General features: G+C 51.4%; 1 protein-coding gene and 1 pseudogene across 13 annotated transcripts in view; one reads left to right on the forward strand and one right to left on the reverse strand.

The window, feature by feature from the left end:
- The window catches only part of EPS15L1 (epidermal growth factor receptor pathway substrate 15 like 1), a 116,616-nt gene that overhangs the window by 48,461 nt on the left and 53,271 nt on the right, over positions 1 to 14,884 (reverse strand). For all 13 annotated transcript variants that reach the window (XR_010153743.1, XR_010153742.1, XR_010153741.1 and 10 more), the window contains exons 11-15: positions 14,218 to 14,374; positions 13,822 to 13,907; positions 10,141 to 10,213; positions 984 to 1,145; positions 124 to 321 (exon numbers count right to left, since the gene is read on the reverse strand). Coding sequence is in view for 10 of the 13 variants with exons in the window: in XM_063801310.1 (XP_063657380.1) it covers positions 124 to 321; positions 984 to 1,145; positions 10,141 to 10,213; positions 13,822 to 13,907; positions 14,218 to 14,374 (676 nt within the window). In the remaining 3 variants the exon portion in view is untranslated. The remainder of the gene's footprint in view (positions 1 to 123; positions 322 to 983; positions 1,146 to 10,140; positions 10,214 to 13,821; positions 13,908 to 14,217; positions 14,375 to 14,884) is intronic.
- Positions 9,054 to 9,967, forward strand: LOC748627 (small ribosomal subunit protein uS5-like; annotated as a pseudogene).

Here is a 14,884-nt window from a genome sequence, read left to right on the forward strand (position 1 = left end):
CTCCCAAAAGAGACCCTCACGTAAGTAACAAGGGTGAGAGCAAAGGAGTTCAGCAGTGGCAGCCTCGGCTCTTGGGGCTCGCTGGTCCCCGGCATGTGGCAGGGACCCGACTCCGTGAAGTACCTGGTTGATTTCGTCTTGCGTTGACTTCAGGGACTTGATGATGGTTTCCAGCTGGACTCGCCCAGCCTGAATGCTCTGCTCCAGCTGGGTTTCCTCCTGCTGCAATCGGTTCAGCTCCGACTTGGCTCGGTTCAGATCATCTTCCTGGGACTTTAAGTCAGATTCCTGAGATTGGATTTGCGTTTTCAATGATGAGATCTGAAATGAGATGTTAAAAGATGTTAAAGGGATTCACAGTGCAGGATGAAATGGGACTCCGAGAAAGAACTCTTAGCCCCCATCCCCGAAACAAGCTAAGCCAGGGAGGCAGACACCTAACCCAGGCCCGGACACCTGGCTTCCTTACAGGCCTCTTTCTACACCCAAAATAGAGACAGAAATGAAAAGGCAGATGGGCTCATCCCGCTGTGGCTAACGGAAGATCACTTTGGAATAATGAGGGGCATGACCAAGCACGAACAATCTGTCCATCCCCCCAGAGGCTGAGCGTCCCCATAGAGTTTTCTGAGGTTGCAGCCTCCGGGATCTGTGAGGAGCCTCAGAGACACCTGAGGAGGGGACACAGGCACCCTGGAACTCCCTGTGTTGTGGGGCACAGCCAGGGTGGGGTGTGTTCAGGGCACAAGTTCGCAGGGACCAAGGCCATTCACTTATACAACCTGACTTCTAGGAGTACAGGGGGGTGGCCAGGAAGTCAAGCCACAGGTGCTTGGACACTTTTCCACATGGTGTTTGGAGGAACTCTATTGACCCAGTAGGGTGTCTAAGTGTTGTGTTCCCAGGTAACACGAGCTCAGGGGAGTCCTTGGGAAGCCCCTGCCTGTGCATAGGGCGCTGCCCCGGAGGTGGCCGGGACCCACCATCTGAGTCTCATCCTGGCACTTCTGCCGGACGTCGCTCAGCATGTCTCGGAGCTTGGCCTTCTGCTGGTCCATCTCGTCCAGGCGGTCTTGAGCATCCTGTTTCTGAGCCTCGAGCTCCTGCAAACTGCTTGTTTCGCGGTCTAGGTCATTTTGTAATTCCTAGGGAGGAGTTGCAGGGGTTTATGTGAGGATGGGAAAAATGAAGCATGTCCAAGATAACGGGGGGCAGCCTGGGCCAGAAGTCCAGGGAAAGCCTCCGAAACCACCCACTGTGACCGTGCTCAGGGCCAGCATTCCGTGCACACCCACGGCCAATGTGTGCCTCTTGGGCTGGAGGCCCGGGGCCACTCTCTCACCAGCTCCCTCAGCAGATATTTCCTGATGGCCTAACAGAGGCCAGGTGCAAGAGAAGGGGCTGGGTCCCTGTGAGAAAAAGGCCCCAGCTCCCGGATGACATGCAGCTGTGGCTGCGGAGGGGAACATCACCTAAACGCAAATAAACGTGGACAAGTGGCACCAAGGGGGTCACAGGGAAACTGCAGTCACACCTTGTGGGCAGGGAAGATGCCCACAAAAGCAGCATTTAGGATGGTGCCAACAGGTGAGCAGGTGCCAAGCAGGTGAAGAGCCAGGGACAGAGCCTGGCGGAGGGAACACAGGGACCCCAGGGTGGGGGGGTGTCGCACTCCAGCTAGAGCAAAAGGGAATGGGTGGAGGCATCAGAGGCTGCACCCCACAGGCCACACCAAGGAGACTGTGCTGGGCTCTGCGGTGGGGAGCCCGGTGGGATGTGCGAGCGTGGGAGGCGGGACATCATGATTCTGTTTCTGAAGCTCTCTCTGACCCCGTGGGATGGATCCAGATGGTCAGCCTGAGGCTCCACTGCCCCATGATTCCACTTCCAAGAAAAGCATCCTGGAAGCATACAGCGTGTGCAGAGGCATACAACGTCTATGACAGCAAAATCCGTAAACAATGCAGATGTCCATGAGGTGCTGGCTGGAAGGTTCCAGCACAGCCCACACTGTGGGACGCTCCTTGGCCATGGAACGGGATGGCGCCGTGTGCTCTGCCTTACAGTGGGACATGAGCACATTGCATTTGTGTGAACGGGAAGGGGAGGGTATGTGTGGTGTGCATCAACCTTTCTGGAAGGCCCCCTCCAGGAACTCATGAACAGCACCTCCGGGGATGGGGACACCCAAGGAGAGGGCAGAGGCTTCTCATCTCCTGATTTTCAACCATGCAAATGCATTATCTGTCTTTAAGATAAATAACCAAAGCTGAAATAGCACAACGGGCATTGTGACAAGCCTCCTCCCTCCAGCTGCCATGTGGAGCGTGGTGCAAGGGCCATCAGGACGCAGGAACTGCAGGGGCCTCGGGTGGGGTCCAGGGAGAGGCAGCAGCAGCTGGGGCCTGAGTGAAGTGGTGGTCGTGAGAATGGAGAGGAGGGGTGGGTTTGCGGGGAGCCATGGCTGGGTGGTGGGGCTGAGTCCGAGAGCCGGCCTGGGCTGCTGGGGTGGCTGGTGCCCTGAGATAACAAAACCAGAGGTGGCCCAGGGTCTCCCCTCTCCTCACTATGGGGACAAAGACATCCTGGTGCTTCCCTGCCTCGATAGGCAAATCATGCCTCAGGAAGCTGTGGTCTCTGTTCCCCAGTCTCCCTGCCCCTGGCCTTTCACTTGAGGGCTGGATCTGGAGGGGACAATCAGGGTCACTTCTGGACATGTTCGACAGGAAACTCAGGAGAAAGACTCCAGTGAGTGTGCCAGGAAGGGAAGATGCTGGAAACATAAAGTCAGGCGTGTCAGCATCAAGGTGGTATTTAAACACGTGGGAATGGGTGAGGTGTCCAGTGGGGGGCACAGAGAGAGCCTGAGGTAGCCCAATGCTCCGAGCGATGCTCCCACCAGGGACGGAAGCCTCTAGAGCCTCCTAAGTCTAACCCTGGCCCCAGCACCGGGTAACGCTGGCAGCAACTCCCTGGTGTCCTGGGCCTCAGGGTTCTAGTTAGCGCCACACTGGCTCCTTCCAGGCCACGGCCCATGGCTCCAGGACACTAGGGGCTCCAACGCCTTTGGCCTGCCCAGAGAAGTTCCCTCCTTTACCTCCTCCTCAAACCAAAGATGACAAAATGTGTACACCACATCCTTCATGCACAGAGCAGAGAATATTTGCCCAGAAGAGGCATGACAGGAGGACAAGAGGGAACTCACTGGCCACATGCCGTGTACTGAATGCCTGTTGTTGAAATTCTCACCCCCAAGATGATGGTATTAGGTGTGGGGCCTCTAGGAGGTGATTAGGTACAGCCCTTGTGAGTGGGATTCGTGGCCTTATAAAAGAGGCCCCTGAGAGCTGCCTCGATCTTTCCACTGAGGGAGGACACAGCAAGAAGGTGCTGCCTATGAACCAGGAAGTGGGTCCTCACCAGACACTGAATCTGCAGGCCTTGATCTTGGACTTCCCAGCCTCCTGAACTGTGAGCAGTAAACTTCTGTTGTTTATAAGCCTCCCAGTGCATGGTGTGCTGTTATGGCAAGCCAAATGGACTAAGACACACGTGCCATGTCAGCGTCTGCAGTGACAAAGGTGCTCAGGGTACCTCACCACTTCTCTAAGAGGGTTCTCACAGTCTCAACCCCTCCTCAGAAGCTCCTGCCCTACTCACTCTTGGCTCTCTCTTCCCTTTCTTTTCTCCCCACTCCCCAGCACTTTTTTTTTCTTTTGAGACAGAATCTCACTCTATCACCCAGGCTGGAGTGCAGCGGCGCAGTCTCAGCTCACTGCAACCTCTGCCTCCTGGGTTCAAGGGATTCTCGTGCCTCAGTCTCCCGAGTAGCTGGGACTACAGGTGCACGCCACCACGCCCAGTTGGGTGATTTTTTGTTTTTGTGTTTTTGTATTTTTAGTATAGACTGGGTTTCACCATGTTGGCCAGGCTGGTCTTGAACTCCTGGCCTCAAGTGATCCGCCAGCCTCAGTCTCCCAAAGTGCTGGGATTACAGGTGTGAGCCACCATGCCTGGCCTTCTTTTCCCCTTCTTGATTCTTGCTTTCTCCCTTCTTGATATATAAAATCAATAAAGCTGAAATACACAATTGTTTAAACCTTGCTGGGTAATTTTTTGCACATAGTTTCTCCCCCATTTAGGAACCTGAGCTGCAGTTTCCTTCAGGGCAGTCTCCGTCTTCCCCCTTCATTGAAAAATGTCATTGCTCAGTCAGGCCACAGCACAGCCAACCCCTGTGACGTGACAACTCCTGGATTCCCCTAGACACTAGTGGAGACCCTGGGCCAGAAGGGGTGGCTGCTGATGGGACAGAGACTGTGTCTCCAAACCCCTGAACTGAGGCATTAAGTCTAAGAAGTTTGGGGGTGATAACACAGAATAACTGAAACAGAGTTAGTTGTGGGAGCTGGGGATGTGGGTGGCCACATCTAAAGGGAGTGATGGATAAGGGAAGGGAAGATGGGAAGAGCGTTAGGCCGGGTGGGGTAGCTCTGGACACCAGGTAACAACAGTGTGGAACTGAAGGAATCTGGACCTCATTCCGTAATGGAGAAGGAGCCATCAGAAAGTCCCAGAGGGACAAAGACCCACCAGCTCGAGGTTAGGAAGGGGAGCTCAGAGCAAAGAGAAGACAAAAATAACCCCAACAGTCCACGGAGTCCACACAATCCCTGTCAGAATCCCAGCTGGCTTCTTTGCAGAAATAGACAAGCTCATTCCAAAATTCATATGGGGCCGGGCACGGTAGCTCACGCCTGTAATGCCAGCACTTTGGGAGGCCAAGGCAAGCAGATCATCTGAGGTCAGGAGTTTGAGACCAGCCTGGCTAACATGGTGAAACCCAGTCTCTACTAAAAACACAAAAATTAGCTGGGTGTAGGGGCACGCATCTGCATTCTCAGCTACTCAGGAGGCTGAGACAGGACAATCACTTGAACTCAGGAGGCAGTGGTTGCAGTGAGCCGAGATCGTGCCACTGCACTCCAGCCTGAGTGACAGAGTGAGACTCCGTCTCAAAAAAAAAAAAAAAAAATCATATGGAAATACATGGGACCCAGAATAGGCATGACGACCCTGACAGAGAAAAAAAAGATGGAGGATGCCCATTTCCTGATTTCAAAACTTCTACAGGGCTACAGTAATCAAGTCAGTGATGTAGTAGCATGAGGAGGCAGATAGGTCAATGGGATAGAGCTGAGGGTCCAAAAATAAATGCACAGCTATAGTCAACTCATCCTTGACAAGGATGCCAGGGCCATTCAACGGGGGAAAGAAGAGTCTCTTCAACAAATGGCACTGGCCCAGCATGGTGGCTCACACCTGTAATTCCAACACTTTGAGAGGCCAGAGTGGGAAGATCCCTAGAGGCCAGGTGTTTGAGATGAGCCTGAGCAACACAGCGAGACCCTGTCTCTTAAAAAAAAAAAAAAAAATTGTTTTTGAATTAGCTAGGTGTGGCAGTGCACACCCTGTAGTCCTAGCTACTCAGGAAGCTGATGCAGGAGGATCCCTTGAGCCCAGGATTTTGAGGCTGCAGTGAACTAGAATCATACCACTGCACTCCAGCCTGGGCAACAGAGCGAGACTGTCTCTAAAAACAAATTTTTTAAAGTAAAATAATAAAAACAATGGTGCCATGACAACTAGATGTCCACATGCAAAACAATGACATTGCATCCCTGCCTTATGCTATATACAAAAATTAACTAGAAATGGATCAAAGACCTACATGGAAAAGCAAAAACTATAAAACTCTTAGAAGAAAACACAAGGATACATCATGTGACCTGAGATTTGGTAATGGGTTCTCAGCTACGACACCAAATGCAACAGCAGCAAAAAAAGGATAAACCAGACTTCACCAACATTAACAACTTGTGCTTCAAAAGACACCATCAAGAATGTGGAAAGACAATCCAGAGTGGACTCTCAGTGGATGCTGAGAAGGTATTTGCAAGTCACATATCTGACAAGGACTTCTACCTAGAAATGATAAAGAATTCTTCAAATTCAGCTATAGGCCAGGCGCAGTGGCTCCCACCTGTAATCCCAGCACTTTGGGAGGCCGAGGTGGGAGGATCACCTGAGGTCAGGAGTTTGAGACCAGCCTGGCCAACATGGTGAAACCCTGTCTCTACTAAAAACACAAAAATTAGCTGTGTGTGGTGGTGCACACCTATAATCCCAGCTACTTGGGAGGCTAAGGCAGGAGAATCACTTGAACCTAGGAGGCAGAGGTTGCAGTGAGCTGAGATCGCACTACTGCACTCCAGCCTGGGCCACAGAGTGAGACTCTGTCTCAAAAAAAAAAAAAAAAAAAATCAGCTATAAAAAGAACCCAATTAACCAGGTGTAGTGGCACATGTCTGTAATCCCAGCTACTCGGGAAGCTGAGGCACGAAAATCATTTGAACCCAGGAGGCGGAGGCTGCAATGAGCTGAGATTGCACCCTTGTGCTCCAGCCTAGGCAACAGAGTGAGACTCCGTCTCAAAAAAAAAAAATGCAATTTAAAAATCGGCAAGAAAAAAATTTTTTCAATATAAAAGGGCAAGGAATCGGAATGATTTTTCTCCAATGACTACATACAAATGGCTAATAAGCACATGGAAAGATACTTGACGTCGCTAGGGAAGCATGAGGGACATGCCAATGAAATCCACAATGAGGCAGTGCTCCACACCCACCACGACGGCTAGAAGGAAAAACGGGAAATGGGTAAGTGTTGGTGAGGCTGTGCAGAGCCGGCACCCTAGTACACTGCTTATGGGAATGTAAAATGGTACAGCCACTTTGAAAAACAGTCTGGCAGCTCCTCAACAGTTACCATGTGGCCCAGCAAATTCACTCCCAGGTATACACTCGAGATAAAGGCAAACAGGTGTTCACACAAACACTTGCAGACAAATGTTCCTAGCAACAATATTTACAAAGCCAAAACATCTATCAATGAGGGATGGATGAGTAAAATGTGGCCCATCGTGGCTTGGCACGGTGGCTCATGCCTGTAATCCCAGCACTCTGGGAGGCCGAGGCAGGCAGATTGCTTTGAGTCCAGGAGTTTGAGACCAACCTGGACAACATAGTGAGACCTTGTCTCTACAAAAAAAATTAAAAATTAGCCAAGCATGGCGGTGCATGCCTGTAGTCCCAGCTACTTGAGAAGCTGAGGTGGGAGGATCACCTGAGTCTGGGAGGCAGAAGTTGCAGTGAACCAAGGTTGTGTCACTGTACTCCAGCCTGGGCAATGGAGTGAGACACTGCCTCTTAAAACAAAAAATGTGCTCCATCCACACAATGGAATATTATTCTGCCATAAAAAGGAATTCAACGCTAATATATGCTACAATATGGATGACCCTCAAAAACATGATGCTGAGTGGAAGAAGCCAGGCACAAAAGGTCATGTGTTGTATGATTCCACTGATAGGAAATGTCCGGAACTCCCAGGTACCTGAGATAAATGCAAACAGGTGTTCACACGAAAACCTGCAGACAAATGTTCCTAGCAACATTATTCGCAACAGCCAAAAGGTGGGAAAACCCAAATATTCCCCGATGGGAGGAACAGATGAAGGAAATGTGCCCCGTTGTGGCTGGGTACAAATCCATACACACAGAAAAAAGATGAGTAGTTGCCAGGGGCTGGAGAAAGGGGAGAATGGGAAGTAACTGCTTAATGGGGATGAGGTTTCCTTTTGGGTTAATGGAAAGTTAGTGTCAAACTCTTCCACTCACTGAAAGGGAACAGTTAACGATGAATCTTTCAGAAAGTAACCTTCCATTTACTGTTCAGGGCTAGATGTTTTTATGGGCCTACTGGCGCCTATGGGAGAAACAATCAGGTTCTAACTCGATAGAGTGATGGTTAATCAACACGGTGATTATGCAAAACACCACTGAAATGTACACTTTAATACAGCACATTTGACATTAATTACATAGTCATCCTTCAGATTGGTATTAAAATTTGCAGATGCTCAAGTGTGACATAAAACGGTTCAGTGTTTGCATATAACCTACACATGTCCCCTACCCTACCACCACCCCATATTACTTATTCATTTATTTTTGAGGCAGGGTCTCACTCTGTTGCCCAGGGTGGAGTGCAGTAGTGCAATCACAGCTCACTACTGTCTTAAACTCCTGGGCTCAAGTGATTCTCCCACCTCAGCCTCCCGAGTAACTGGGACTACAGACACATGCCACTACACCCGGCTTTTGCAAATATTTTTGTAGAAACGGGGTCCCACTATGTTGCCCAGGCTGGTCTCAAACTCCTGGGCTCAAGCGATCCTCCGGCCTCGGCCTCCCAAAGTGCTGGGATTACAGGTGTGAGCCACTACAGCCAGCCTCGTATACTTTAAATCATCTATAGGTTATTTATAATACCTAATATAATGTAAATGCTATGTAAATAGTTATCATATTGTATTGTTTCATCAATTTGGATTATTTTTTATTTTTTTATTTTTTTAATCTGTGGTTGGTTAGATCCAAAGATGCAGAACCCTTGGATACAGAGGGCCAACTTGTCTCAATTTTAGAAAAAGAGAAGCCACCATCTATGGTTATAAGCAACTTTAAAAACTTTAGCCTGTAATTCCAGCACTCTGGGAGGCTGAGGCAGGCAGATCATGAGGTCAGGAGATTGAGACCATCCTAGCCAACATGGTGAAACCCCATCTCTACTAAAATACAAAAAATTAGCCAGGCATGGTGGTGCGTGCCTGTAATCCCAACTACTTGGGAGGCTGAGACAGGGGAATCGCTTGAACCCAGGAGGCGGAAATTGCAGTGAGCCGAGATCGTGCCACTGCACTCCAGCCTGGCAACAGAGCAAGACTCCGTTTAAAAAAAAAAAAAGAAAAAAAATCTTCACTCTCGCCAGGCTTGGTGGCTTACACCTATAATCCTAACACTTTGAGAAGCCAAGACAGGAGAATCATTTGAGCTCAAGAGTCTGAGACCCCATCTCTACTTGGAAAAAAAATATATATATATATATATTTTTTTTTTTTTTTAAAAACTTCTTCTCCGAGAAAACACCAAATGGCAGATGACACCGGTGCAGCGGGGGGGGTGGGGGGTGGTGTCAGAGGCCCTGCGATGGGCAACCACAGTAACTTCCACGGAGGTTTCAGCAGTGGCATCTGGGGCTGGGGTAGCGGCCGTGGACGGCGCCGGAGCCGGGACCAAGGCCACGGAGCTTGCAGAGGCAAGGCCAAGGATAAGGAGTGGATGCCCATCACCAAGCTGGGCCGCCTGGTCAAGGACATGAAGATCAAGTCCCTGGAGGAGAGCTATCTCTTCTCCCGCCCATCAAGGAATCTGAGATCACTGACTTTTGCCTGGGGGACTCTCTCAAGGATGAGGTTTTGAAGATTATGCCAGTGCAGAAACAGACCCACGCCAGCCAGCGCACCAGGTTCAAGGTGTTTGTTGCTATCGGGGACTACAATGGCCACATCGGTCTAGGTATTAAGTGCTCCAAGGAGGCGGCCACTGCCATCCGCAGGGCCATCATACTGGCCAAGCTCTCCATTGTCCCCGTGTGCAGAGGCTACTGGGGGAACAAGATCAGCAAACCCCACATTGTCCCTTGCAAGGTGACAGGCCACTGCAACTCTGTGCTGGTGTAACTCATCCCCACGCCCAGGGGCACTGGCATTGTCTCAGCACCTGTGTCCAAGAAGCTGCTCATGATGGCTAGTATCAGTGACTGCTACACCTCAGCCAGGGGCTGCACTGCCATCCTGGGCAACTTCGACAAGGCCACCTTTGATGCCATCTCTAAGACCTACAGCTACCTGACTCCCAACCTCTGGAAGGAGACTGTATTCACCAAGTCTCCCTATCAGGAGTTCACTGACCACCTTGTCAAGACCTACACCAGAGTCTCCATGCAGAGGACCCAGGCTCCAGCTGTGGCTACAACATAGGGTTTTTATACAAGAAAAATAAAGTGAATTCAGCCTGAAAAAAAAAAAACAAAAAAACTTCATTCTGCAGCCCCCAAGAGCTCATGTTTCCATCCAGGGCAGACCCCTGCCCTTCCCCACCACCAGCCAGGGAGGGAAGTTTTCCTGAACTACATTTAGCACAAAGTAGATGTAACCAAAACGAGCGAGACCCTTACCTGCACCTCGCTGGTTTTCTGTCTGATTGCCTCTTCCTTTTCTCGAATGTCTTGTTCCAGTGAATATTTCTCTCTGAATGTTTAAAAATATTTCATGAAAACAAGAGTGAATAATAAGCCTCCACCCCTTCCCAAGGCCTGATTCTGTTCACCCCCACAAAAGCCCCTCTGTGTGCTGGCAGAAGTCTAAGAATGAGCCCCAGCGACTGCTCGCCCTGTACAGTCCCTTCCCCGTCGACTGTAGGTAGGACCTGTGACCATGGGAGGGATCGCTCCCAACGTAACCACCCTCTAAAAGCAGCGCGCTTTCTCCACCTGGTTGCCCAAGTGGAAGTTAGAGACATCCCAAGTGTGATAAGGACCCAGCGTGCCTTTGCTGACTTTGAAGGTGGAGGGGCCACGTGAGGGGGAACAGGGGCAGTGTCCAGGAGCACGGAGTGGCCCTGGCTGACCTCAGAAAGGAAAAAGAGACCTCGGACCCCCAGCCGCAGGGAAATGGATTCTGCCAACACCTGAATGAGCCTGGAAACAGATTCTTCCCCTAGAGCCTCCAACAAGAGCCCAGCCCAGCCGACGCCTTGACCTCAGCCTGTGACACCCCGGACAGCCCAGGACAGCCTGTCTGAACTACTACTTTTTTTTTTTTTTGAGACAGAGTCTCGCTCTGTCACCCAGGCTGGAGTGCAGTGGCGCAATCTCAGCTCACTGCATCCTCTGCCTCCCCGGTTCAAGCGATTCTCCTGCCTCAGCCTCCCTAGTAGCTGGGACTACAGGCACGTGCCACCACGCCCAGCTAATTTTTGTATTTTTAGTAGAGACGGGGTTTTGCTGTGTTGGCCAGGATAATCTTGATCTCCTGACCTAGTGATCCGCCCGCCTCAGCCTCCCAAAGTACTGGGATTATAGGCGTGAGCCAACACACCTGGCCTTTTTTTGTTTTTGGTTTTTTTTTTTTGAGATAGGCTCTTGCTCTGTCACCCAGGCTGGACTGCAGTGGCATGATCATAGCTCACTGCATCCTTGACTTCCTGGGCTCAAGCAATCCTCCCACCTTAGCCTCCTGAGTAGCTAGGACCACAGGTGTGCCCCACCAGGCCTGGCTAATTTTTTATTTTTTGTAGCCGAGGTCTCAATATGTGGCCTAGGCTGGTCTGGACCTCCTGGGCTCAACCGATCCTCTTGCCTTGGCCTCCCAAAGCACTTGGATTATAGTCATGAGCCACAGCACCCGGCCTTCTTTTATTTTTAAACTGAGATAGAATTCGTGCATGTATTTCCTAGCACTGCTGTAACAAATCACCAACTGGGTGGCTTGGAACAGGAAAAATTGATTACAGGTGTGAACCTTATAAGGGTTTAGTGCCCTTATAAGAAGGACCCCAGAGAGCTTCCTTTGCTCCTTTTGCCCTGTGAGGACACGGCAAGAAGGTGACTCTCCAGGAATCAGCAAATGGGTCCTCAGCAGACCCGATCTGCCGGTATCTGGAGGTTGGACTTTGCAGCCTCCAGAACTGTGCGAAATGTCTGATGTTTAAGTCACCCATTCAGAGTGGTTTGTTATAGCAGTCTGAATGGACTAAGACCCTCCTCTTGTGCCCAAAGAGGCTGCCTCAGGGACAGGAATACCATGTGTCTAACAGACCCTGCCTCCTGCCCGGGGACCCAGGACTTGTGCAACAATAAGGCCCTCTCAGGAACATGTCGCCAGACACACAGTAAGTGATCATTGGAATATTCATTTCCACAAGCCCAGAAACTTACAATACAAAGTGCTCTTTAAACTGAAGGACCTGACATGCCCTTGCTGGCTTATGGCAGTGTGAAATCATAAGAGGAAAGCTCAGCCCACACTCCCCGAATCAAGGGCCACTCTCAGAGCCACCTGCTCAAGGGGCCACTGCAGGCCCCAGCCTCCTACAGATGGGTACTCTACACACACCAGCCTGTCACCTCCACACTGGGGAAACAAGGCTTCTGGCTGTCTGAGGCCACACTGGGGTGATTCACGCCCCAGCGTCCCTTCCTAGACCCTGACCCTTGCACGACAGGGGCTCCCTCCATCCTTGGCCTGCCCGGTCCTGATTCTCAGGCCTGCCCAGGCTCTAGGATGCTGGCCCTGCATCCTCAAGACACACTCAGCCTTGTCAGGCTGCACATCCTTGCTGATCGCCAGTTTGGATAACACGGCCCCCAGGAGCCGAGACAGAACAGGAACCATCTGCTGCACTGAACATGAAGTGGGATGCCTGACTCAGGCTGTGGCTCAGGTTTTCTAACCAGCCACCCACCTTGATCCCCTCCAAGACCTAACCTGCCTTTGCTCATCAGGGCTCTGCTAACAGCACAAAACCAAGGCCAGAGGAGCTGACAGAATACTGCACCTGTTAATATGACCCCCGGGGATCCCCCAGCTAGGACCAGGATCCATCCTCCCTGGGAAAGTCAAAGCCCTTTCCATTTTCAGCCAAGTAAACAATCTCTTTCCCACAGAGGGCAAAGCACCTTTGGGCCCTTCTGCATGGTGCCCCGACATCACAAGAGTCCACCCTGTCCTAGAATCGACTGGAAAAAAGATGCTGGCTGGCACAGTGGCTCACGCCTGTAATCCCAGCACTTTGGGAGGCCAAGGCCAGAGGATCACTTGAGCTCAGGAGTTTGAGACCAGCCTGGGCAACATGGCGAAACCCCATCTCTACAAAAAATACAAAAAAATTAGCCAGGCATGGTGGCATGCACCTGTACTCTCAGCTACCTGAGAGGGTGAGTGGGAAGATCACTTCAGCCCAGGAGGCAGAGGCTGCAGTGAGCTGAGATCACACCACTGCACTCCAGCCTAGGTGACAGAATGAGACTCTGTCTCAAATTAAAAAAAAAAAAAAAATATATATATATATATATATATATATATATATATCTAGCCAGCATGGTGGTGCGTCCTAGCTACTCGGGAGGCTGAGGTGGGAGGATTGCTTAAGCCTAGGAAACAGATGCTACAGTGAGCCATGATCACACCACTACGCTCCAGCTTGGGTGACAGAGGGAGACCCTGTCTGAAAAACAAACACAAAAAAGGATGTCATTCTTGAAGAGGATCCAGAGGGGAATACAGGAAGTGACTGCATTTCTTTATACCAGACTCTAAAAGTACAGACAGCCCATCCAAAGCCCTCATTTACACACGAGGAAACTAAGGCACTAGGCAAGAAGGGGAGCCAGAGACCTGGAGGCCCCTTCACACCTTCAGCTGCTGGGTCCTAAGCCCGCTCCTCACCATCCGAGACCCAATTGCCCTAGCTGTCAAGGATAACAAGGCCTTCCTAGCACTGGGGAGGGGCTGATGCCTGGGGCTACTGAGCTGCGACCTGCCTGGGACCACACAGCTGCCACGGGCTCTGCCCACGACCTGCCTGGGACCACACAGCTGCCACCCACAGGCTCTGGTCAAGACCTGCCTGAGACCACACAGATGCTACGGGCTCTGGCTGAGGCTGATTCAATTGGAAGATGTCATTCTTCAAGCCCCTTGAGCCAGTTTAGGACCTCAGAAGCTGTATCTTTTCCTTCCTTCTGAATAAACCTGTGATGAGCAAACTTCCAGGTGAGCCTCTGATATTTCCGATAACAACCTGGGAGAGTTCGTGTAACGTCTGGATGTGGAGGGAAGGGCCGTTTCCAACATACCTTTGTAACTGGGCGATCTCTTGACTGATGTCATCAAGCTCCTTCACGCCAGTAAACTCCCCGGAGCTGAGAGAGCCTGAACTGTCCTAGAATCGAATTCAGAGGCGAGATCTCTAATTAGCAACCTGACATCACCTGACAGGAGGCACCAGCAGTTCTCGGGCCCAGGGATAAAATTGTCCCTTTAGTACACAGGGTGAGGTAGCAAAAGTGCCAGCCCCCTGCCTGGGGAAATACCTGGGCAGCCAAGCCACCCTCCCGGGGGCCCCTGTTGAGGAAGGCAGGGACCACAGGCAGCACCCGCCACCGTGGGCTCATGTGTGCCACCAGTGCCACCTGGTGGCAGGCGGTGGGAAGGGATGTCAATACCCCCAGGGCATGACCAGCACCACTCACCGGGCCGGGCGTGCCTCTCTCCGAAGGCGGGACCATGTCCGGCGAGAGGACTTGAGGAGGGTCGATGCCTTTACTGACCTTCTGCTGAATGAAATACATAGCTAACGCGAATTGGTCTTTGCTTAACTTCCCCGTTTGCCTCGTATCGGCCAGGGCCCTGGGAGAAACGTGGGGATGCTAATTACACATCACAGGCGCCGACTCAGCCTGAACCGAAGTCACCGATCCCATGCTTTTCAAAAACGACAGCGACGAAAACAATGGCAGGGCGTGGTGGCAAGCCCCAGCTCCTTCCCTACTTCACATCTCCTTCCCAGGAAGTGGCCCAGGGGTTCCCCGCTCCCAGTGTCCCCCACCCTAGGAGGGCTGTCAGGGCTGAAGAACCCCAAGCCCCTGACCTGGGCTGAGGAGCCGAACCCCTGGGAAAACCTCACTAGGGCTGAGATGCAGCTGCCTCTTCCTTTGGCTTATCTCGTGCGTGGGGCAGGCTCTGATGCCGCAGGCATGGAGTAGACCAGCCCTTCCGTGGAAATGGGTGCTGAGACCAAGCATTGTCCCTGTAGCTCTGGGTCATCTGAATGGCCCCGGCCACTGGCCTTCAATGGGGATGAGAGCAGCACTTTGGGGTGTCATCATGATGAAGAAAGAATCAGCAACGACTCTCTTT

Source organism: Pan troglodytes, chromosome 20 (genome assembly GCF_028858775.2).
Source record: "Pan troglodytes isolate AG18354 chromosome 20, NHGRI_mPanTro3-v2.0_pri, whole genome shotgun sequence".
In the NCBI taxonomy this organism is placed as follows: domain Eukaryota; kingdom Metazoa; phylum Chordata; class Mammalia; order Primates; family Hominidae; genus Pan; species Pan troglodytes.